General features: G+C 33.3%; 2 protein-coding genes across 11 annotated transcripts; one reads left to right on the top strand and one right to left on the bottom strand.

Moving 5' to 3' along the window:
• Window positions 1-11,468: 11,468 nt before the first annotated feature.
• LOC122304248 (DEAD-box ATP-dependent RNA helicase 17) lies at window positions 11,469-16,658 on the bottom strand. Of its 5 annotated transcripts, none has more exons than XM_043116399.1 (10): window positions 16,459-16,658; window positions 16,226-16,298; window positions 16,037-16,146; window positions 14,888-15,031; window positions 14,669-14,777; window positions 14,183-14,541; window positions 14,041-14,114; window positions 12,972-13,276; window positions 12,198-12,444; window positions 11,469-12,050 (listed from the first exon to the last, which is right to left on the bottom strand). In XM_043116399.1, the coding sequence occupies exons 1-10, from the start codon at window positions 16,595-16,597 to the stop codon at window positions 11,787-11,789; spliced, it is 1,824 nt and encodes a 607-aa protein (XP_042972333.1). In that variant the 5' UTR covers window positions 16,598-16,658; the 3' UTR covers window positions 11,469-11,786. The 5 variants fall into 5 exon arrangements, with proteins under 5 accessions (XP_042972333.1, XP_042972335.1, XP_042972334.1 ...); XM_043116401.1 differs by having other exon boundaries at window positions 14,888-14,993; window positions 16,459-16,648; XM_043116400.1 differs by having other exon boundaries at window positions 14,888-14,993; window positions 16,037-16,298; window positions 16,459-16,620.
• Window positions 16,659-16,693: 35 nt separating this feature from the next.
• LOC122304249 lies at window positions 16,694-21,633 on the top strand. Of its 6 annotated transcripts, none has more exons than XM_043116405.1 (8): window positions 16,694-16,837; window positions 16,944-17,338; window positions 17,677-17,770; window positions 18,236-18,354; window positions 18,440-18,523; window positions 18,682-18,777; window positions 18,855-18,912; window positions 20,422-20,754. In XM_043116405.1, exons 2-7 carry the CDS (start codon window positions 17,027-17,029, stop codon window positions 18,909-18,911), a joined length of 762 nt encoding a protein of 253 aa, XP_042972339.1. In that variant the 5' UTR covers window positions 16,694-16,837; window positions 16,944-17,026; the 3' UTR covers window position 18,912; window positions 20,422-20,754. The 6 variants fall into 6 exon arrangements, 4 of the variants coding, with proteins under 4 accessions (XP_042972339.1, XP_042972342.1, XP_042972341.1 ...); XR_006240974.1 differs by adding an exon at window positions 20,930-21,633 and having other exon boundaries at window positions 16,797-17,338; window positions 20,430-20,519; XR_006240973.1 differs by adding an exon at window positions 20,930-21,633 and having other exon boundaries at window positions 16,798-17,338; window positions 20,422-20,519.
• Window positions 21,634-25,204: the final 3,571 nt, after the last annotated feature.

The following is a 25,204-nucleotide window of genomic DNA, read 5'->3' as shown; positions in this document are numbered from 1 at the left end:
CCTTCCAAGAATCTATATATTTTATAGAACTGTAACATGACCGACAATGCCTTTTGAAAATAACTCAGATCTACCTTCCCTTCTTCGGCTCTGGCCACAGTACTATTGTAAGTTTCTAATTAATAAACATGAGCTGCATGCTATAAATATCGGCATTCACGTGGGAGATGAGAGTGATTATTGCTGGTGAGGAATATCTTATCTACTGGCTACAACAACTGTAGCAGGAGTACGTACCCCCTTCATCATTTACCTATATATATATATATACGTTTATTTATTTACTGACAAGTTTTTAAGACCGTTGTTGACCATAAAGATTTTTAATTTTTAATCATATTGTGGTAAATTTAAATAAAAAATAATAATAATTTAGAATTTTATACATTTAAAGGCATTATTAAGTTAGGTATAATAAACAAGCTGCTAGAAATGCATTAGATCAATGAAGAGAGATTTTCTCTGTTGCAATTGATTGTTAACTGGCGCGGGGAGATTTGTTTTGATCACTTGAAATAAAGGAAAAAAAAAAATCATTCGGAGGTTTGATTTTTCATCAGAACGAAATCAATAATTTCACAGCCTTTTCATCATGAGCGTGCTTCACTGTACTTTAAAATGTCTCTCTGTGTATCATGAGGTCGATCGAATATGTTAATGATATTTGTTGATACCTCGCCAGCCTTCTCGTTGTCCTTGTGTCGAAGTTTCTTGATGGCTGGGGGCAACTGGAACATAACTTTCAATGCCAAAATTAATATGTTATATACTCGAGGAAGAGTGAGATTGAGATTCAAGGATCATAATCTTATTTTCCATTGTGCTTGTATATATATATATATATATATATGAGCTTTTATACTCTAATTTTCTAGGCGCATTCTTGTTTCCTTTGTGCTTGTGATGTCTGTCCCCTATTTTGGAATAGGGGACGGCATGTTGTCGCATTTAATATCGCAGCTCTTGTCAGAGTACAAAATTTCAACCCATATCGAGTCTCTGAGCCTATGGTGGCATGTCACTGCATTTAATGTGACAACCCTGTTGGGAATTTGGACCTTTCAAATTTACCATCATAAGGATCTATCATTTGAAGGAATAACAAAAAAAATAGAAAAATTATAACAATACAAGGTATTTACGTGAAAATTCTTAAACAGAAGAAAACTCACCAAATTCAGAGAAGAAAATCCACTATATGAAAAATTATTACAATCACACAATTTTTCTCCTCACTCCAAATACACTCACAAAGCTTCCTTACTAATAAAATTTTAACTTCACACATATTCCCCTTTTACAAAAAGGCTAACAGAGGAATTTAACTAAAATAAAAAATTACTATATAAGCTTTCAACTGGTGTACTTAAACTAAGAGGTTAAGCCTCTTATTTATAGGCCTGAGCCTATGCCCTTTATTTTCTTCCCACTAGTGTGGGACTAAAGAATGAGCAAAAAACCAACAATTTCTACCTTGCGACTTTGACTCGTCTCACGGCCAAACTCCATCCCAATAAAAATCTTCACAACTTCTGCTATCATGCTCCACTATAAAAATATATCTACTTAGAATAAACTAATTCCAAGCATTTCATTTCAGCTCATGTCAAAAAACAATATTGTTGAAAATTATGGTGTAATTTCCACGTTTGACTTTTTTAGAAGTTCATCAGCCATCGACATGAATTTCCACCACATACCTTGCATCAATGCCAAACTAATACCTGTGTACAAACTTGTGGACCCGCTAACATTAATACATCCTTTATCATGACAACTTTTGAGAATTAATGGCATGACATGAGGACGTACATATCCCTTTTTAAAGATCAAAATCTTCTATGGAGAGAAACATAACGTTAGCATCATTTCCAATATCTCCATTTACTGACTTAGAGCTACTTGCCGAACCTGCTCCAGCTTTTGGACAATTTTTCTTGACGTGACTAGATTATCCACACCTCCAGCATACTACTTTCTTCTTCATGGAGTTCTTCATTTTCTAATTTTCAGCTGCTACCATTTCTAAGTTTTTAAGTGGAATATTACTTCCACTACCTAGTCTTCTCTCTTCAGAAAATATTTTACTGATAACTTCTGAAAAAATTATTTTCTCCTTCTCATGTATCAAAATAGGTTTCATGTACTCATAGGAAGGTGGAAGAGATTAGATAAGTCTCAAGACTTGGTCATTATCATCAATTTTAACTCCAATAGATTCTAACTCAGCGACAATGCCATTGAGAACGCTTAAATGATCTAAAATAGTTGTACTTTCACTCATCCGCACTGTATGAAATTGCTCTTTCAGGTACACACGATTTGAGACTTCTTTCATCTGATACAACTCTTCAAGTTTTTCCCAAAGTTCCTTTACCGTAGATATTCCATGCACATTTGTAAGAACATTTTGGGCCAGGCACAGACGTATTGCACTTGCTATTCTCAAATCCAGATTCTCTCAATTTTCATCACTCATTTTAGATATGCTCTTTTCACCAGTCATACTAGTACTAATACTGACTTTAGGTGTTGGTTGGCCCTTCAATGCCTTGTATAATCTTGATTGAATCAAGACATCCTTAACTTGTACTTTCCACAAGCCAAAGTTAATTCTCCTATCAAATTTCTCCACCTCAAATCTGAAAGGAGTTGAATCCCTACTTCCTGACATTGATTTGATGAATTTACTATAATAACTCACTAAGTAAGTTCCTAGGAAAGATTAGAGGGTCACAATGGACATGCTTAAAATTTCCAATCTCCTAAACAGAACCTCCTTAGACAGTACATATCCACACTACCACACCAAAACTCCACCCCACAAAAAGAACCTAGTGGCTCTAATACCATTTGTTGAAAATTTAGATCTCCCAAATTCACCCCTCTTAGAATCTACCTTTTACAGGAATATAAGAAAAATAGAGAAATAATAACAACACAAGATATTTACATGGAAACTCATAAATAGGAAAAAAACCACCAGACCCAGAGAAGAAAATCCACTATATAAAAAATTATTACAATCACATAATTTTTCTTATCACCCCAAATACACCAATAAAGCTTCCTTACTAATAAAACCTTAACTTCTCACCTTTTTCCCTTTTACAAAAAGGCCAACAGAGGAATTTAACTGAAGTAAAAAATTATTAGATAAGCTTTTAATTGGTGTATTTAAACTGAAAGGCTAAGCCTCTTATTTATAAACCTAAGCCTATGCCCTTTATTTTCTTCTCACTGGTGTGGAACCAAAGAAGGAGCAAAAAACCAACAATCTTGTTCGAGACAAGATCTAAATCTATATCGGGTAATTTAATGCGGTGTGGTTGAAAGCATGCCGGTGTGAAGGTTGTCTCATCTTTCCTATGCTGGTTTAAACTAGTTAGACAGTTAACATCTGGGCTTCTGGTGTTGGCAAAGTGGGCCAGGGCCAGCCCGACAATGGAAAAATGTGTCCTTCTAATATTTACACCCACCTTATATATAATTAGTATCTTTTTTTAAATAAAAAATAAAAATAAAAAAATGGCATGAGGGCGTAATATTTTGCTATGCATTTGCTCCTAGTTTTTAATACCATAGATATATGGCCAATTTAAGGCTTGTTTGGATACTTAAATGGAGTATCTTAGGATTCTGTGAATAGTAATAAAATTACTTTAATTAAGCATGTTTTATTAAGTTTTGAAAAATAAATAAGAAAAAGTTGAATAAAAATATTATGAAGTTAAAAATTTATTTTAATATAATTGTTTGAATATTATTTTTATTTTGGAATTTGTAAAAATTGTATTAATTTTTGTGTTTTGTTTTGAAATTTGTAAAAATTGTATTAGTTTTTGTGTTTAGAGAATGATTAAGTAATGATTAGACGAAAAGGTTAAAAATTTAAAATTAAAAAAGTATATTTTATTTGAGTGACATTTGAGAATAAAACTATAAGAAGTTTTGAAAACTTTCAAAATTTTATGTCTCATCTCTATGTGGAAACGAACACTAGAATTTTCTATAAGGTTGACTGTTGAATGGAATTAATATCCTAAAATAAACTCTAGTGTACATAGCATTGACATGTTGATAAACATAGAGTAAAGTGGCATTAATAACAAGCTTTATATACATATAAGTAAGGCTAGATGCAATCTTGGGATATGTAAATCCTGCGTATTTCTTTTGAAAATAAGTGGAATTTATCATTAAAAACAGATTTTTTTATATAAGTTCTAAATTTCCCCTTTTTTTTCAAAGAGGCATGCAAGGCTTAGTTGTTACTCTCTAAGGTCAAACCTAATGATCTATTTGTTTTCTTATATATACACACATATGCACATGTGTGTGTATTGAGATGTCTCTAATCTCTCTTTTGTGATTTGACGGGTTGTCAAGAAGTCGGGACATGTAACCTCGAATTATACACTCAATATGTTCTTGACAATATTAAACATGCTCCTAGCATATCACTACTGATATGATGAATTTGCAGCAAAAAAATATTTAGAATAAAATAATTATTAAAAGAGATGTACTTCTTAAACCTTATTACCGACACTCTCCCTCTCAAACTTTGTCTCAAAATCTTCCAAATCGCTAGAGTAGGAGGCCTCTTCCTTATCCTTTCTTCATCTCTCATTTTTCTTCTTTTCCCCTTCTCATCTCCTCCTCTTCCCCCTCTCATTTCCTTCTTTTTCTTCTTTTCTTAATTTTTTTCCTTTAAAGTTGAAAAGACAGATCTACAGTTCTTTAGCACCTATTGTGAGGCACGAACAGTATAAGATGCTTCCTAAATCCTAAGTTGATCATTGAGAAGATAGTGGCGGATCACCAAATCAGATCAGACTTTTATGGCTAATTTCGAAATCTTTCGGAATAAATCTAAATTATAATTCGTCATTTTCATATCTATCTTTATGCTGTCATTGTTGTTTCCTTTTATTTAGTTAAAAAAAAAAAAAGATTGTCTATTGTACGTTTTATTCGTATGTTAAGTCCTCTCCTCTTATGGAAGGTGAGGTATGAGTTTCTGTTTTAAGCATAGTGCAATCTCTTAGACGGTTTGTCTATAAAGAATTATAATAGTAATTAAAACTAAACCAATCACAAAGAAATTTGTATATTGGTGGAGCTCCAAACGCAGTAGTTAGCTTATGATATGAGAGTTTTTCTGTATGTATCCAGTGATAAATGTAACTTTTTCTACAATGAATTAATAAAGTTAATTTTCCATAAAATAAATAAAAAAAAATTAGTATAGGAGGAAAATTTTAAACCTCCAAAATACAGCATCAGCTACCATCCACGAGGAGTCACCAAATACATCCACAATATCACTAGTTACTATATAACCATAAATTATTCAAATACCATATATATATATATATATATATATATAGGGTCATCGTTCAATCATAAAGGATTTTATTACGCATCAAAAGGGGGTGGCTGAAAAAACAGTGACAATTATTAATATTGATGATGAGGTTGAGTCATTAATTAATTGATATGTGTGGTCATAATTAGAGTAGTTTAAGTAAATGGCCTGATAACTTGTGTACTAATTATATATGATTTTAAACCACTGATGATGATCATGAGGACAATGCCTGCATGAAGCCAGCTTCGATCCATCATCATATCAGAAAATATATATATGGATAAATATTCATTGCCTTTAAACAACTTTACGTACGTTTTGATCAATTGTGTCGGATTTCAATGATCCTCGATCGGTACCATTATCAGGATCCTCACCGAGACGTATATTTCTTTTTCTCTTTTACATATTTTTAAAATATTTTAAAAAAATTACAATATTATTAAAAACATTTCCTTAATCATAAAAAACAAACAATTGAGACACATTATTGATACAGAAATGATACAATGCCGCCTATATTGTGCCACTCAAGTATACTGCACACTACAAAAAATCTGATCTTTTACAACAAATTTTATAATATTGCAAAAAAATTCGTTGCAATAGATGACTTTTTACAACGAAATATATGTCCTTGCAAATATTCATTGTAATAGATAAATTTAATGCAGGCGGTCATTTAACTTAATTTTTTAAGTGTTGCAAAAAGCCTAAATCTTTATAGTGTGTTTAATATTTTTAATTTTTTAAATTTAATAATTAAGAAAGTGATTTTTATTGTATTGATATTTTTTTTATATTTTTAAAAAATGTTTTAAAATGATAAAAAAATTATAAGATAATTATAAACCAACGGTACACTCGAGTGGTAAGTGTAGCTAGGTGGCACAATAGCAGGCCTCTTATCGATAGGAGTATCTTTTTCCATAAGTAATTATATATAACCAATTACCTTTCACTTTTACCAAGAATGATACAAACCGAAAGCTCATGTATTTGAATTTTGAACTGTATGGCTGCATGCTGATCTCTGATCATAAGTACCACGGCTATATATATATATATACACATATATATTAAATCGAATTAATCAGATACGTAAATCATGTATGCGTGTGTTGATATAATATGAATGGAGTCCTGCCCATTGAAGACTCGTTACTAATAATAAAGGAAGAACTAAAGTCAAGACATAAGATGAGGATGGGACTTAAAAGAAGTTGACTTAGATATATAAATGTTAAAATGACATAAAGAAAGCAAGATTCAACTACTCTAGAGAAGGAAAGAGACCTCTATAAAATGATGAAATCTATACATTTTTACATACTTCTCTACCGACATAGGCTCCTTTTATTATTGGCTCTCCCTTTGGCCATACTTCTACATAGACGGCGTTGTTTTCAACCTTTCTCAAATCTTATTTCATTTATTGAATTGAGAGCTATATACGACAGGTTATCAGAGATTATAAAATCATCAAATATTATAAATTTTGCCTCCAAACGACTAGCAAACGTAGACTTTTATTCCGAATCATGTAAATATTTATCTTTTGTTTTTATTTATGTTTTATATGATTTATTTATTATGTATTTCGTGGATGAGCATCCGATCAACATCATCGGGAGTCATTCAACCTCCTATCAAGTTTGAAAAATATATCAACAGCATGCAGGCATGACGTTTGCCTTCTTGAATCATTATCATATGCATGATCGTAAGTTATGATCAGAAATGAGGATGTTTCAAGTTTTTTTGCTTTGAACACTGCTTTTTTAACGGGCTTTCTTTCGATCTGTTCTTCACTTACCTCATGAGTTGCATCACTTCGGGACTATCTTTCCAATTCCAACAATTTTTTCCATATATGTAGATTCAGGAGTTATTAAAGAGTTAATGAGCCCTTTTGTTTGGGAATCCTATAATTATCCAACCCAAGTATTTTCTCGAATTATGAGAGAAATGATCGAGAAAATAAAGTCTCATTTAGTTACACAATTTAGATGAGATAAGATGAGATGAGATGTTTTGTTAAAAGTTAAATAAAATATTATTATAATATAATTTTTTAATATTAATTTTGTTTTGAAATTTGAAAAAATTAAATTGTTTATTATATTTTGTATGGAAATTTGAAAATTTTGTAATAATTAGATAAGATGAGATGAGATAATTTGATATTTGGTAATCAAATTAGACATAACAGTCTAAACCTTATAGCATTAATTAAATGCTTTGAGGTTTATAATATAATGTCTATTAAAAATATTATAAAGTTAAAAACAATCAATATAATTTTTTAATATTATTTTTATTTTAAAGTTTGTAAAAGTTATATTAATTTTTGCGTTTTGTTTTGAAATTTGTAAAAGTTATATTAATTTTTATATTTAGATAATGAATAAGTAATGATTAGATAAAAAATTAAAAAATATTTTATGTTTAAATTACGAAGAGGTTTGAGAATGTTAAGAATTCTATGTCTCATCTATGGGTCTAAACGTCCCCTTAATTTGTTGTGCCCTTTGATCAGCAAATGGATTTAATTTGTATAAATTTTTTTTTTTCAAAATTCTATATTTCTTTATTGAAAAGGTATATTCATGTAAAATAAATAAATAAATGTGAAAAGATTTTTAAAATTTCTTTATTGATTCGGTTGAGAAGGATTGTCAAATGGAACGTGGTAGGCCACTAGTAGGCCCTACTATGTGGGACTTTTATGTAAAATTCCACTAAAGCCAAACATCTTTAGCAACCTTTTTATAATAATCACATATGGAATTAATGGACATTAGCGACATTTTACTTTACTAAACACCATTGCAGCTAATAATTCATGATAACAACGACCTTTATAGAAAGAAATCACCGCAAAAGTACAAGAACGGATCAAAGATACTACAACATCCACTTCCGATCCGGTTGTGTAATTAGGGCTGCCAAACAGGAGAGTGATACAATTACAATTATTCATAACTATTCATAATAAAATAATATTTTTAAATTAAAACACTTTAAAGTCAAAAGAAAAAAGTTATAAAACTTTTAATTCCTAATTAGGTATGTAGTTGTATAAAAGGTGTGTAATAGTAGTAGCTTTATTATTTTTGTTAGTTCTATCGTGTCGGTTTTGAGACTGTCAAGTCTAATTGATCTAGTATTAACTATATTTTAACCTATTTGGAAAAGGAAAATGATAGTCGACTCTCTCAAACTTACCATTCAATTTTACCATTCATTTTAATTTATTTATTTTACTTAATAATTAAGGAAGTGATTATTAGTGAAATTGTGTATTTTTAAAATTTTTTTTCTTAATGATTAAAAATTTTAAAAAAACACTAACAAAAAAAAATAATAAAGAAAGAATCTTCGTATTTATGCTAGCAGTATATCCAATGGTAAGTGCTGAGCGACCCGTTAGCACCATCCTTTTGAAAATAGATAAAATCTCTTAATGCTAATAATTTGAGTTCTTATTGGGTAAAATATTAGGTTCTATTTTGGATAGAATATAAAAATCAACCATAACCTATTAATATAATATTAGATTCGTGCCAAGTTTACGGGTCGTGTCAACAATTATTAAACCTAAGTATAACGACATAAAATGCATAAACAAATAAGGTAAATTGTAGCTAATTGGATAGAATTCTTATTTTCATTTTTTAAAGTAGAATCATATAGTCATGATTGTAGGCCATTTCTTTGTAGTGAGGAATGATATATGAAAAATGGGTTGGTATTTCTCATTTATTTAGATGGAATTATCAAAACTTTGAGACTCAATTCGCAAATGAGGATACATAGCTTGTCGCTCTCAGCTAGCAAGCAATTTTAATTCCTATTTAAAGAAAATTCAATATCCTTTTTAATTGTCGTTACTATCCTTCCCATGTATGTTAAAAATATTGGATAGAAAGTCATAATCTGAGATGGAGATTTGGACTTTAGGTGAGCCCGACAATAGGGACGTGAGTAGGCCAGACTACAGGACGCTGGGCCTCTGGTGCATTAAAACCGGCCTACTTTGTCTTCCAGCTAGGCCTTCATTGTGGGGCCCAAAGATAACCAAACCAAGGAAGCTATCTACACCTCCCGACGTGGGGTTTTGGACACCTCATGACCATTACTTTCACACTTCAGTCCATGTCTTAAAATTATGATCCTGCATCGCTATTTCTTTGAGATATAAATATATATATTTATTTCACTTAGAAGCCTTACACTGCACATCTAATGAATATAAGATTTTTTTCTCTCTCTCAGTAGGTGAGTGGTGTAAGATTTCTATCTAGAAATTTCTCTTTATATATATATATATATAGAAAAATTCTACTCAGCAATCCTACACCGCCCACCTCTATCTAATCAATATATGATTTGTTATTTTGCGGTTATGCTCTTCTATCTTAATGGTTAAATATGTGTGTTTTTAAATAGAATGAAAACAAATGACAAATCACATATCAGTTAAGTGGAAGTATGTGGTGTAAGATTTTCTTGTAACAGTTTTCATATATAAAATAAAATAATGATACACGCACAATCCTTTTTATAATTCTTTATATAATCATATTTTAGAATAAAAATATTTAGGTAAAAGTAATGTTATTTTCATAAATTATTTCACAAAAATGTCTCTAATTTAAAACATAATTAAATAAAAGTGTGGTTAAAAAGGGGAACCGTATTGGGCCTGGAGAGGGAGCTTGAGGTCTGGGACTTGCATAGTCTACCAATCTGTTATCAATTTACACGTTTGCGTTTCTTTTAATATGCTATTCTTCTTTTGAGCATTATGACCAACCAACGACAATCGCACCAACTAATGTCATATTTTCTGTAGTATTTCATCTAAACGGTTGATCTATGAAACTATTGAAAGTGTAATATCAACCAATGTGACCAAACGATAATAAAATCAAGGATGAAAAAAACAAACGTTGCTCTTTTAGTTTTTATAACAAAGTTGCAGACATTGAGACTCGATCTTCAAAGATCCCTTACAAGAGATGAAATAAGAGAATAACTTAAAACCGGTGTCTCCTATAAATTTTATATATCGGAGACCAATGCTAGCTTGACACGTAAGGAGAGTATGAGTGAAATTGAAAACTGCGTAAGCAGAGAATAAGCTCTCTCACTCTCTCTGTCTCTCGACCCTCCCTTTCTCTCTGCTCCCTCTATCTTTGCTCTCTAGCCTCTCTCACTTTCGCTATCTCTCAATCCGAAAGAGAAGACCCAAACCCAAATCCTCACGGCTCACGCTGGGAGATCGAAGCCTCCCTCTCTCTCTGCGCTCTCATGAAAGCTTCTCTCTCTCTGCTCTCTCATTGTCTGTCTCTCAAGATTAAGAAAATACAAACTTTTCTGTAACTTACCAGTGTGATAAACTGATAATGGCTTAGGATGAGAAGTTACGGGAGTTGGGCATACTACTTTGTCTTTGTCTTTGTCTTTTTCTTGACTTGTTTTGGTTTTGTTTTATTTCACATACCGCTGGAACTACCCCCAACCAGCAAAAACAATGGAGATAGATGTTTCATGCCTCTCATGTGATGAGCTTGTCCCGGTACTATCATCAAGATGGAAAAAAATAAGAGAAAATATTTTACCGTATAAATCTGAAACTCAAAAGGAGAAAAAGTACCAAACCAGTATCAAACAAAAGGGCAAAATTGAAACCAAAGTCTCTGGTCCGAAGCCCTGCTCCCATGGCTTCTTTCTTAGAGCATTTTATTCTATTTTTCAGTATTCATCCAAGTAAGTGTATAGCATGTCATCTTTCTTTCAGGGAGATCGAAGGAGAGATAGGGAAGGGGAGAGAGAGAGATTAGGGATTTCGGGTTAGGGTTTTTGTGAGAGAGAGAGAGAGAGAGAGAGAGCGATTTCTGACTTCGGGAGAGAGAACTTGGGTGGGAATGAGAAGAATCACATAATCCTCTACTATGCATCTTCAGAGTGAGAATTGAGGAAGGCTTACGTGGTAGCTTCTTATTAGTTTCCGATATATAAGGTTTATAGGAGACACCGGTCAGAAGCGTTTCACATGAAATAAATGTCATTTAAGCTGCAAACATCATTGGCAAAACACTTGGTGTATTCACCATTTATCATGGTTGGGAACTACAACACTCTTGTTTGTGTGTCAAGACTTTACTCATCATTCATCAAAATCTCAATACAAACTCTCAAACTTCGCTACAACTACATAACTGTAGTAGTTATATTTGATTGCTCTGGCCTATTGCAAATGAACCACCCAAAATCAATGACCTAGTCAAGTCCCTTAGGCCTTACCCTCGGCATCCAGTCGCTCTGCCATTGTCTACTGCACATACAAAACCGTTTAGGAACGGCTAATCCTGCTTTTTAACTTTCTATTCTTATTGTTGCTGCTTCATATTTTCTGCTGCAAGGTTTTGCGGGAAAACTTCCTCTTTTTCGATAGTCCCTTTTGCTTTTCATCTCTCTTCCTCTTCTTTGTTTCTTTTTGGAATGACTTTCCAACTAAGGAAGGTTGTTCTTTCAGTGCGAAGCTCTTTGCAACATGCCCCAAGTGAAGTTTCTTTACCATGAAAATTCTTTTCAGCTCACCACGATGGGCAGCATATGCTCGGACCCAAGAGCAAAATGTGGTTATGGCCAGTTTCTTCATCCTTGGCTATTCCCATAAATATGAAAGGAAAAACACTAAATTCAGAATCCATGAAAAGCAACATGCTAATTTGTAAAAGATTAAATATTCAATCATCCTAATATACCCATACTGACGGACTCATTGATAAAAAATGAGCAAAGATTATTATACCTCGGCCAGTATAAATGCTTCAAGTGCCTTCTGCAGAAGTAGCACCCAGGGATGAGACTCTAAGCTGAGAACCTTCTTGACATGGCGTTTCTCATTGTACAATGGAAAACTATCCAATACTTTAAGGAGGGGATACTCAGTTAGTGATATGCCATGCTTCTCCAAGTCCTGTAAATAATCCATTTCAACTGGTTGCAAAAATAACAATGAATCTCCTCTTTCACCCAGGCGAGCAGTTCTACCAACCCTGCATCATGGATCCAAGAGAACATTAAGCTCCTATAGAACAAGACACAACATGAAAAAGAAACATTATTCGGGCTGGATTTTACATATTCTTAAGACCCGGGCTGCGGAATTCTCACATGCTCAGAAATAAAACTTATGCCAATGAACACTAAATGAAATTTTAACCTCTAACCAGAGAACAGTATTCCAGGGAGCCCAATCAAATCTGGGCTATGCATGCTTTATTTTTCAAGAAAGTTTGGAAAATTTACAATACCACTGTTCTAAGATGTAGTCAACCAGATAAGAATCTGATGTGCTCTCAACAATTATGAATCTCATGTAAATAATATGAGCATGTAAACAGTACGAGGCATATTATATCATGACATTTGCCCAATGCCTTCCAAGCGGGCATTTGTTGAATTGTCATATTTGTTTGGATAGAAAGATATCAAACAACAAAATTATTGGCACCATTAACAGTTTCCCAGAGAGTCTACATCGGCGAAAACCAAAGAAAACCTCAAAACAATGAAGTCATACCTGTGCACATATTCTGTGGCCTCCCCTGGAGAATCATATTGTATAATGAATCGAACTTTTGGGAAATCCAAGCCTCTAGCAGCAACATCTGTGGACAAGAGAAGAGCCAGTTTTTCTGTTTTAAAAGCCTGAAATGTGGTTCTTCTATCATCCTGCTTCATATTTCCATGTAACCGAAGAGTTTTGCATCCAACAAACATCTGTCTTAGTTGTTCTTCTGGTTGTGGATGAGGTGAGAATTTGAACTCGCTTAGAAGAGAATGGTGAAAATCTACAGCGTCACATGTTGAAAAGAACACCACAATCTGAAAAATGAGCATGTGAGTGAACTTAGGTTTACTAAAGCATAAAAAGAAGATAGCTTTCAAGCCATAAAAGTACTCTTGTATAAACAATCTGGAAGAAAAGGGCAGCAGTGACCTTATTTTAGACAGTAAATTATAAAGGAAATCTGGAAAGCACTAAGAGCTACAGATTTTGCTCAAATCTAGGAATGCAAGTGGATATGACAATTTTTCAGAGAATACATAAAGTTCAAAAATGTTATTGATGCCCTGGGATTGGCTGTAGAAACTGTAGTCTCTTAAAATAAAATAATTCATGACCGGAAACACTAATAATGTGAGGATAACTCACCAAGATAATGGAAGCACGTGATCGAAAATAATTTTATGGAGCTTGAGAAAAGTCATCTCACCCTAAACCAAACATAAGCATCCTATTTTTCATTACTTATTCTCTTCTTTCCTTTTGTGCAGTGGGGGCTAGGTGGACAAATTACAACATTAATTTTGAAGTCATAAATTACAGAGGTACTCAAAACTCTGGATCCCACCAATGTTATACACTAGTGACAAAGAAGGATATACACCAGTAAGTTTTCTTTTTTGTAATTAAGAATATACACCAGTAAGTTAACACGTTATTTTTTTTTTTATAAGAAGTTAACAAGTTATTAAACTTTTATACCCACCAAATCCAGTGTAAAGCCGTTTAGGAAATACAAAATCTAAAACCTCACATAATACATAAACTGGTGAAATGTTTAAAAGTTCAACTGTACTCTTACCTTTTGGGAAGTTCCTCTCTCAAGAAGATCCTTTAGAATGGACAGAAGTACAGCAAGCCGCAAGCCACAAGACACTGCATAAAAATTCCATCAGGGCTTTTCCATAACAATGTCGTGGAATCCAACTTGTACAGGTATGTACCTTTCACATATCTCTGAACTAACTGGGCTGGAACTCTAAAATCTCCATTTGAAGAGCTCATCATTTTAACAGGATGTTCTAATTCATAATTTGCATCAGATCCCAATGAACCAAAATCTTTAATTGATAACACTGGCTGCTTTTTCTTGTAATCAAGGCCGATCATAACAGGATTCTCTAAACTTATTTTGGCAAGATGATTTACTTTTTCATTTAAGGTAGCTGACAATAGAACATTCTGCCTAGGATGCTCAGAAATATATGACTCAGCAATCTCCTCGTCAACGGATGCATCTTGTCTTGAACCTAAGATATCTAATATTTCCTCTATTTCTTTCCCAAATCCTAATTCCAAAATCCTGTCAAGACCAGATAAGGCTAATGAAGGCATGAAAAGTGTGAGAAAATCAAAGATTTGGAACAATACCGTAAAAGTTAGGGTGAAAAATAAGGTATTAACTACAGATTTTTTAGTGAAAAGTATACCTATCTGCTTCATCGAAGATGATCCAACGCAAGTTAGCGTGCAAGAATGATGATGTATGCCTTAAATGATCCAAAAGGCGCCCGGGAGTTGCAACAAGTACAGATATGCCTGCAACAGACCACATGAAGAATCCAACATATTACTATAGGCTGTGTTCAAATATACTATCATAGGAGTAAAAATGATTTCTTACTTCATAACTAGACATGATTTCCTACCTTTGCGCAGCCTGGCCTTCTCCTTTGACCTGTTCTCACCACCCATTATATAGCCCGGAACAATCCAATGAAAACGGTGCAATAACTTTTGCAATATTTCACAAACCTGCATGCACAGCTCCCGCGTTGGAACAAGGACCAACGCTGTTACCAGGAGATAATTAAAGTTGAGGTACCCAAAGAAAGACATTAAAAAACCCTATAATGGTGGTGACAGGTAAGTAGTAGTAGCGTGTATTGCTTCTAACATAATTCCTTACTGCTAAACACTTATTAAAAACTGATGCACAGGACTTTCTTTTACGTTTAAGACAAAGATTCCATTAATGACACATAGTGTGTTTCCAAAAGTACACAAGAAGTCTATACGAGATCCACCTAACATGCAAAAGGAAAAAGAGCTAGAAATTCTTGAAAAGTAAAGATATAAAGAAAAACATCTCGGACCATTATCCAACAATCTTCAAGACCAAATATTTTCTCTCTCCATAGATACCATAATAGACACTATGGGAGCATCTTTTGCAAAATTGCATATTTATGGTTGTCAAACTGCCCTTACATTATGTTAAAAGTTCCAAAATCCAAGAAGACATCATCCAACCCATCCCAAAGAGGCCAAAGATCATGTTCCATGGGATGCTGGCAACCTCACAATGAAAATAATACGATCCACTGACTCTCCACTTTTCTTGCACATCAACAGCAATTAACCACAATTATACCCCGCTTCCTCATGTTGTCCAGGCAGGGGGAGCCTTATTTCTCCAAATAAGCTTCAAGGGGATGGGGCCTCGACATGAATCCCCAATATGTTAGATAACAAAACCTTTGAACCAAGAAAAATAAAATTTCAAACTCATTGTAAAGTTTTTCCCATTGATATGGCTTATTCAGCAAATCTGACTGGACAATAGCAACTAAAAACTCAAATAACGATATTCATAACCAAAAATAGAACTACTGATAAGCTAGTTTTTTCCGCACAGTGCCGGGGTTTGAATCCCCCGCAGCTCATTTGCGTGTCCCTTGAAAAACATAACATAGAAAGCTCAATAATAATAATAATAATAATAATAATAATAATAAAGAACATGCACGAGTACGGGGCATGAGAATGGGTAACCCTCCATTAATGAAAAAACGTACCAAAGGTCCCATCAGACCGCTGAATACGAGGTTCGTGCCCCTGCAATTGGTGAATAATAGGAGCCAAATACGCAACAGTTTTACCCGTTCCAGTAGCAGCATTAACAAGTCTAAAAAAAATGCTTGATTAAAGAACACAAACACAAACATCACAACGAAGGAAACAGAAAAGAACAAGAATAAGGATACACATGACGGCCAGAGATAATAACTGGAATCGCTTGGGCCTGTACCAGCGTCGGAGCGTCGAAGTCCATCCTTTCTGCTCAAAGAAAAGCCGTGTGTTTGCGACAAGTAAGCTAACTTAACCCAGAAAATCAAGCATAAAAAGGTTTCTTCTCCCAAAAACTCTTTCTAGCTTGTACGTAATTTGTGTCACAGATATCTCGCAGGGAGAGAGAGAGAGAGAGAGAGAGAGAGACCTCGGAGCTCGTTGCATAAGGTGGGGTGGAGGCCAAGGCTGGAGAAAGAGCACGACGCGAATATCTCGCTTTCATTGTGTTCTTCCTTGCTCTTCATCTTTGATTCTTTGCTGGGTTTTTCGCTGCTCTTCGTCGCCATTACTAAAACCTTCTGTTCCGTAAAACTTTAGGGCGACCGGAGGTGTTAGGTACAATCCTAAATTACATACGACGTCGTTCTTATAGTTAATTCCGGGTCGGGGTTTTTGATTAACCAGTAACCAACCAACCGGATCCGGGTCAGTGAATGGGCCCAGAAAAGCCCGGTGATCGTATGAAGCTGTGAAGACTGCCCGTTTGAAATTTGAGCATCAAATCGATCGATCGATCGATCGATCAGGTAAAGCTTTTCATAGCTCTCCCCACTTTCCTTGTACTTGAGATTCCATTAATTATAGAACTCTGATTTTTGGATCTTGGCGCTACTCCTTTTTCCGGTGATTTAGGGTTTTGCAGAATTGTGGATTTGTGAAAACAAATTGCACAGTGGTTTTCGTTTTCTTGTTTCGGTTGATTTAAAGCCCAGTTGATGGCAACTGAAAATGAAGTTGAAGAAATTGACAGCTTGGAGAGAGGTTTATTGTCCCGTGCTGGTTCTCAGGAGGAGCTGGTAACGGAGGCAGAAGAAGAAACGGTGCTGTATACGGCGTCGTTCCAGGAGATGGAAGAGAATTTCGTCAAATATCAGACTGCTCAGTGGGTTCTCTACTCCTTGCTTCTGATACTGGCCTGGGGAATTGGCTTTTTCATGCTTCTTTATCTACCTGTGCGGAGATATATACTCCGCAAAGATATCCGCTCCAGAAAGCTCTATCTCACTCAAAATTCCATAGTATATAAAGTAAATTAGCAAATCCTCTTCCAATTTATTTCATTTTTTTTTTATATACTTTTTTAAGATCACATGCAAATTAATACATGAGAATTCAATTCGATGAAATGCATTTACTTATATCAGTTATGGTGGTCGAATTTCTTCGTAGAGTTCTTGTTAGTAGTCAGCAACATGTTGTCTGATCTGTGGACCTTGGTTTCATTGTTTTTCACGTAAAGGGATTATTAGTGACTTGTGAAAATTGTTCAATCCTATCTGATGGAGTTCAGATAATGTTCTTTTTATGTTATAGAGAAATTGTGCATTTGTGGATGCCATTGAGTAATACTGTTTCTTTTGGTCAGGCCACAAAGCCGGTACCATTTCCATGCTTTGGAGTGTTGAAGAAAGAGAAGCATGTCTTGTTACCTTCAGTTGCCGACCTTGTCATTGAACAGGGTAATGTGTTGGCACTATACTTCTACATTATCTCAAATTCGAGACAAGTTTTATCAAAATACTGCGGTTGATTGCTTTTACAAACTGGGACTTTAAGTAGGATTAAGTAATTGCTAATTGCTATGTATTGGCCCAAAAGATAAAGGGAAAAAAGAGCAAATATTGACTAATGAGGAGTGACTTCCCAGCTCACGGTACACTGGAATAGTTAGAAATATAAGACGACAGCAGTTTATATTGTTAGAAAATTTAAATTTGGTTGACTCTGATTTGCCGGTTGTTACAAATTGAGTTGGTAGAACCTGGCTGCTCATGAATTGACAGACCTTTGAACTGTTCTTGCTGCTTTTACCCTTCAGATCTAGGTGCATACGTATATGTGTGTGGGTATTTGAATTTACAACCTAGGTTCTCCAAGTACATCTTTCCTGGTAACATTTTGGAAATCTTTATTTTTATTTTCAGGATATTTGCAATCCCTCTTTGGTGTCTACTCTCTTAGAATTGAAAATGCTGGTGTAAGACGGCCTCCAAGTGATGATGTTCAAATCCAGGGAGTTGCAGATCCAAGCGCTTTCAGAAAGGTATTTCTTGTTACATATCACCTTTGTCTGGTGACTTCAGGTTGATGGATACAAGTTCCTCTGTCTCCCTTGATGCCCTTTTCAGGCTGTTCTTATTCATCTCGCGCATATGAGAAGTGAGGTTTCTTCTAGACAGGTTTCCACAATTGAAGACACTCCCAATCTAAGGGTAGGTCATTCATCATATGCTTAGATACTACTGGCATACAATTACAAGCTCAATATTTGTTCTGATAATAATTTATATTATGTTTGTATTTTTCAACACTTCATCTCTTTCTCTCTCTCCATTTTTTTAATATATGTCTCTCTGTGTGCGGACTGCAGGGGTCCCCATCAAAATCTTTAAGGCACGATTCTTTTCCTCATTTTGGGGAGCAAGTACTACTACAAAAACTGGAGGAGGTTGGAAATTCAGTGAAGGTAGAAAACCAGAACAAAATCCTATTTTCTATAAGTTTGGAATGCTCTCTTTTCTTATCATGTGTATTCTGTCACAGAGAATTCAAACCTTAATTGAGGACCAGCAGTCTCAAACATCAGGACCCATAGATTGAGGTAAGTGGGCTCATAAGGCATATTAGAATGACTATTTTTCTTGCTTTGTACCATGCTTTGTTAGACATTTCTTTATGCAGAAGCTGAATCTTTTGAATAATAAACTCATTGACATGCGTATCACCAACTTCAAGTCTACCAAAAAATAAGCCATGACAAATTTCTAAATGCATCGCTATCTGGCTAATCCTTTTCATCCGCATTCACTTATCTTTCAAATGAGTTTGGACCTTCCATTGAATGGGCAACTTCCTGGATTGGTTATTCATCTATGGCACAGGTTCAAGAATCCCAAGAATTCAACATGTTAATTTTTGCATCATTATTGTAATAATTTTTATTCAAGTAGGATTTAACTTATCCGGTTATTGTCTATTGGCTGACTGGGACCTCCCCATGCTTTGTAAAATGGAATTCGGCTTGTAAATACAATTGAGAGAATTTTCATGTTGAAGAAGCTTTTTGTCTTAGAAAAACTTCAGCGGATTCATTTAGCTACTGACAACTTCAAAATAGACATGAACTTGACAAAAGTTTAAACTAGCAGGATTGTACTACCTTGTACCCCACTCTACCTTTGCTACACAGAGGTTGAGATTATTTATGTGGTTTCTTGGATACTATTATAATTGGTTTGCTTTGTGCTTTTTGCTCTTTTTTTTTGGTTGTGTTGGCATACCAGTTATAATTCCAAAATGGGAAACAAGAGAGATTATTGATGTCCATGTTGACCTAGATCTTGATCTGCAATGCAGGATTCAAAGTGACGCGTAATATGGTATTGGGTCTTCTAAACTGAGAAAACATTTTTGTATTTGCTCCTCTGAGCTGCCATTAGAGGAGTGATATCTTAGACCCTACTATAGTTGTTTGATTTCAATTGAGTTGCATTTGTTTCCATGTGTATGTTTATGGGAAGCTAGATGATCATTTGGTTTTATCTTATCATTGACAGGCCGAAATGTTACCTTTTTCATATATCTTAAATCATCCACTGAGAGGTCTCTGAATGTTTTTATGCACTTTTATTATTATTTATTCTTTTAAATCTCGGCTGCCTTCTAAAATCCTTGGAGATTGTGCTGTGTCCAACTTATATTCTATACTTTGATGCTTTCAATCCCAATAAGAGCAATGCCGAATGTGGAAGATGTTAATTTTGTCAAAAACCGCTAATTCTTATAGAGCCATCGAACTGGCCCTGTATGCATTATATGGACAGAAAATCAAACGACCCGAATCATTCAATATACGCTCTTGTTTCCACTCATAGGCAGTGCATCTCTTGCCTATGGTATGGTCACGTGGATGTACATATCATCATCATTCTTGTTGGCTTAAAAATAACTCAGGATCTAATATCAACAGCCTTGTACAATATATGAACATGAAAAATAATTGGTTTTGTGGGTGAACTTATGGAATTCTGTCCTCATTTCCATGCCCAAGTAACTGTTCTTTTTTCTTTAATGGGTATTATACAAAAATAACTAATCTCTGATATGGCAGTGCTCTAGGTGGCTTCCTTCAATTGGATGATTGCTTTCCTCCATTATATAATGGCCTGTCAAGGTTGGAGAGAGAAGTTAGTCATAGATGGAAATAGGGTATGTGAATGTTGATAACTCGGCCTTGTAATGTTGAGAATTTTGATGCGAATTTGATTTCTTGACTTTTTCCTTTCCCATGAATATTGTTTATTATAACTACTAGGGTGAAGGGCACGTGGGAGGGATATGCTCGACTTCCCTTTTGTTTGATGTACTTAATTTCTTTTGTGTGGTTGTCAAAGAATTAAATGTAAAGGAATTAATTAGAAGACATTGAAGAAGTTTTTTGCCAGTGATTTTCTATATGCATTTTACCAAAACAGAAAAAAAAGATCAAAACCAACGAACATTACATATAATACATCACCCAATAACTAATAAATATTAAATACCATTGTCAAGTCCTTATTGTCGTGTAAGCTCCTCTATGCATTTGATGACAATGTGATCTACATCAATGGTTGCAGGTGCTTTTGATCAGCAAGCAATTAGTAAGCCTCCAAGCCCTAATCTTTCATTACAATGTTTGTACATGTCTTTGATCCTGCATTGAACACCCTACCAAGTCAAACTAAAGTATATCTTCCGTTTCTAAATAATTCAATCAAATCTGCTAGTTAAGACTAAAGACAAAAATAATTGAATTTCAACTATTCTTGTAAAGATTTGCGATAACTATTTTCTTGCATGTAACTCTATGGAGAAAAAAAAAAAAAAAAAAAAAAAAAAAAGGAAAAAAACAAGAAAAAAAAGTTCTACTGTTCTATTTAAAGCTCTTTACATCACACGTCATACAAAATCATAAAAATGACTAGATCAAAATAAGCACGTCATTATCAAAGCATCAATTTTGCAACCCAACTAATCTACATTGCCAATTTGCCATGTGATATCCATTAGCCACTAAAAGTCAAAATAGTCAACACGCATAACAGGCATTGATACTGTTCATGTTATTATTTTGTGGTCCATCTGGCCTGCATTTTAGCCTACTGGGCTGTTTTCTTCTCCTATGATCGTTGATGGTTGTCAAGGCGTCGTTCGCTTTTTTGAGCTCCTCCGAACAATCTTTTTCACTTGAAACTTGCCATTGGGCCTTTTTATGTAAGCTGTTGTTCTGAGGATTTTTTAGTAGAATTTTTCTTTAATTTATCATGTTTAACTATCTCAATCAAGGTTTTTCAAATTTCGGTTTGAATTTAAGATTTCAAGTGAGAGAGAAATAGACATAAAATAAATTATACCATACTTGTTACATATTTAATACTGCCTAAAAAACTTATACGGGTAGTAATAAATATTATAGGACTTACTTTATGTGTCTATCTTTTTTAATTGAGACTCTCAAGTTTGAGTAAGAAATTAAGAAGATCTTTCTCCAAATTATCTGACTAGAAACTCAGAGTATTAAATACTCAATTATCATTTATAATATATGCCTTTTCATTAGAACAAATACAATTATAATTTTCTTGATCCTTTATAACTCTTATGTTGTGTTTAGATGGCTGGATTTGTAAAAGGGTTTAAATTTGAGTCTTTGAAATCTAAATTTTTGGACAAAATCTCAAAATCTTGAATTTCAAATTACACTACATGAAATGAATTTGAAATCATGGCATTGATGTACAATCCAAGTCCAAATCATTCTATCCAAACTCAAACTTAAAGTATTCTATCAATTAAATTTATTTAATTATTACTTTTCTTTTTAATTCAATTGATGAGATCTTGCCACCTTAGCATTTATAACTCATAATAATCTAACTAAATCACCTAGGTTGTATTTATATAGAAGAATTTAGAATTGAATTTGAATTTAAACTTGGATTTCAAATCAACCATGATTTCTAAGATTTTGAAAGGCTTAAAAGCTTTTTCGACTCTGATACAAATTCAAATCCAAATTTTAATGTATGATCCAAAGAAAGATATTTCAATTAATTTAAAGGCCGAAATCCAAATCCTCACTCTAAATATATCTATCCAAACGCAGTATCAAGATATTTATTGTATAATTTTTGAGAAATAATAGTTGTAGTTATGAGTGCATAAATATTGTGCAATCATTTTGAAAAAAATAAATAAATATGAGACTCACATGAAAAGAAATTAATTTTTTAATAATAGATTACATTATTTTTAAAAACGATTACACAACGCTTACGCACTATATAACTGTATATAGCATTATTCATAATTTATACAAACAAGCCATGCCATCTACACTCTTATAGGAAACATAACGTACCACATGCATATCCCATTGGTTGGCAACCCACTTGTTTGGAATAGAAATGGGCAGCAGAGATTGCACTGAAAATTTTCCAATGTTTCTTTTCGGTTGGAGAGCATCTCATGAGAAGTTGAGAACCCCTCGCGTGTCTTTTCTTAAATATTGTCTATGTGGGCCAATTCAGAAAAATATATATATATATATATATATATGTATATATATGGTAGTCTTAATTAAGAAGTAGAGTTTTAGACTGAGGTCGAGAAAGGAAAGATTGTTGAATGTCCTTCTCTTTAATTTTCTTGTCCCCATTATTATTATTAATTAGCAGCAGGATATATGAGCAAACATGTTGTTTGGATGCTGAGAAAATTCAGAAATTTGTTTGAGAAAATAAGAGTTTGGCGCACCAATCTTCACTTCCCATGCAATTTGATTAATTCTGCTCATGGTTCCTTTTGTCTCACCATATCACTTTAGTTTGTTGTATTTATGTTCATTATTGGGTAGTTTAATGTTGGAATTGAGTAACTCTCTATTGGCTTTGGAATTTTTTTTTTCTTTTTTTTCTTTAAAGGAAAATGAAGATTTAAAAAAAAAACAAAAAAAGGAGCAACTACCTATCTACATTGTTGTCGTTATGACTCGAGACATCCTAGTCCACGTTATAAATGGTTGTACCAGTATTGTTTTTCCCCACTCTTTACCATCTTCTGATTCTTCTTAGCGACCAGTGGAAGCTTAGTTTTTCAAGATTTATTTATTTATTTATTTGTTCTTTCTTTCAAAGTACATCTACCTAAAAGAATAGTTGGTTTGAAAATAGATATGAAGTCAATAATTGCTAAGATATCTCAGAGATTGTATATGTGTACAAAGAGTAATGCTTCATGTGCTTATAATTTTACGTATATACATACATACAATACATATTTTGTCAGTTTTATTTTCCTTTTAAATTTAAATTTCATAATTTTTAACATATCACACGCTGAGTGATAAATTTTTCTTAAATATATATATATACGACTTAGCATTTTTGCTATTATTAATATTACCTATTTATGTTCGTAATGACATGATTTGGGAGTGATTCATTACCTATTTATGGGTGTAAGTAAGTCAAATTTGAGTACTCAGTGGTCAATATTTGTGTAGTTAATTTTTTATTTAAACATGAGTCAAAGTTTTTATATCACAAAAATCTCATTTATATTATAACTCATAATAAATATTATCTTCAGATTTTAATGATTGTCCATAGTTTATATTACTTTAATAACTTCATCTTCAGGAAGATTTGTATCGTTTAATAATTAATCATATTTTGTATTTACAAATAACTCATCTAATAAACGAATCAAGCCTAACTCAAATTTAGAGGAATCGATCTCTGATAATTTGTGGAGTACTCTTGTTCTTTACAACCCTACATAGATCATTACCAAGGAAATTTCATTTCTATTGAAAATTTGGAATTTTTCTCATCACAACGTATTGACATAAACGGGATGAAAATGAAGGAAGACGATTAAAGTATAACCAAACAACCTTTGATTTGGCATTTAATGCTCGTTGCTCATTTTGGTTTTTTTTTTTTCTTTAATGAGTTCGGTTACATTCACAAAAGAGTTATATAAAAATATATTCACAAACTGACGTGATTTTATCTGATCTGTTAGATCTATTTTATAATAAAATAACTTTATAATATGATGAATTACATTAAATTACGTTAGTTTGTGAGATTACTTTTGTGTAATTCCTTTGTAATTAGAAGATTTTCCTCTTTGAAAATGAATTTTTTAATTTTGCTAATTTTAATCCTTTTATTACATGTTCGTTAGACTGACTAATGGAGCCCATGCCACATGGTTTATAAGCCATGTCATCACCAATTAAATTATTCTGTGTCACATTAAATAAAAAATAAAAAATAAAAACTTGCAAAGAAAAAAATTAAAAAAAATAATAATCTCATTGGCTGGATTGATCATTTTCTCCTTTTTAATCTTATTTTCTAATTTTTTTAAATCTTAGACAAGATATTTATTGTATAATTTATATAGACAAGCCATGTTATCTACACTCTTGTAGCAAACCTAACGTACTCCATGCATATCCCATTGTTTGGCAACCCACTTGTTTGTTGACGTGTAATGGAAATGGGCAGCAGATATTGCACTTAAAATTTTCCAATGTTTCTTTCCGGTTCGAGAGCATCTCATGAAAAGTTGAGAACCCTTCACGTGTCTTTTCTTAAATATTGTCTTTGTGGGCCAATTCAGATTAAAAAAAAAAAAAAAAAAAAGGTATACTAGTCTTAATTAAGAAGCAGAGTTTTAAGGATGGTTGAGACTTTTAGACTGAGGTCGAAAAGGAAAGGTAGTTGAATGTCCTTCTCTTTAATTTTCTTTTTCCCATTATTATTATTTACTTATAATTAGCAGCAGGATATATGAACAAACGTGATGTTTGGTAGCTGAGAAAATTCAGAAATTTGGTT

Source organism: Carya illinoinensis, chromosome 3 (genome assembly GCF_018687715.1).
Source record: "Carya illinoinensis cultivar Pawnee chromosome 3, C.illinoinensisPawnee_v1, whole genome shotgun sequence".
Lineage (NCBI taxonomy): Eukaryota > Viridiplantae > Streptophyta > Magnoliopsida > Fagales > Juglandaceae > Carya > Carya illinoinensis.
This window is presented reverse-complemented; position numbering and strand designations above follow the sequence as displayed.

Coding starts and splice junctions, on each gene's coding strand:
- LOC122304248 (XM_043116399.1), bottom strand. CDS start 16,597: ATGGCGACGAAGAGCAGCGAAAAACCCAGCAAAGAATCAAAGATGAAG. Junction 15,032..16,036: donor GCGGTCTGATGGGACCTTTG/GTACGTTTTTTC, acceptor TCCTGGTAACAG/CGTTGGTCCTTGTTCCAACG. Junction 12,051..12,197: donor AAGCATTTATACTGGCCGAG/GTATAATAATCT, acceptor TTATGGGAATAG/CCAAGGATGAAGAAACTGGC.
- LOC122304249 (XM_043116408.1), top strand. CDS start 17,027: ATGGCAACTGAAAATGAAGTTGAAGAAATTGACAGCTTGGAGAGAGGT. Junction 17,339..17,676: donor AAAATTCCATAGTATATAAA/GTAAATTAGCAA, acceptor TCTTTTGGTCAG/GCCACAAAGCCGGTACCATT. Junction 18,524..18,681: donor AAGACACTCCCAATCTAAGG/GTAGGTCATTCA, acceptor TGCGGACTGCAG/GGGTCCCCATCAAAATCTTT.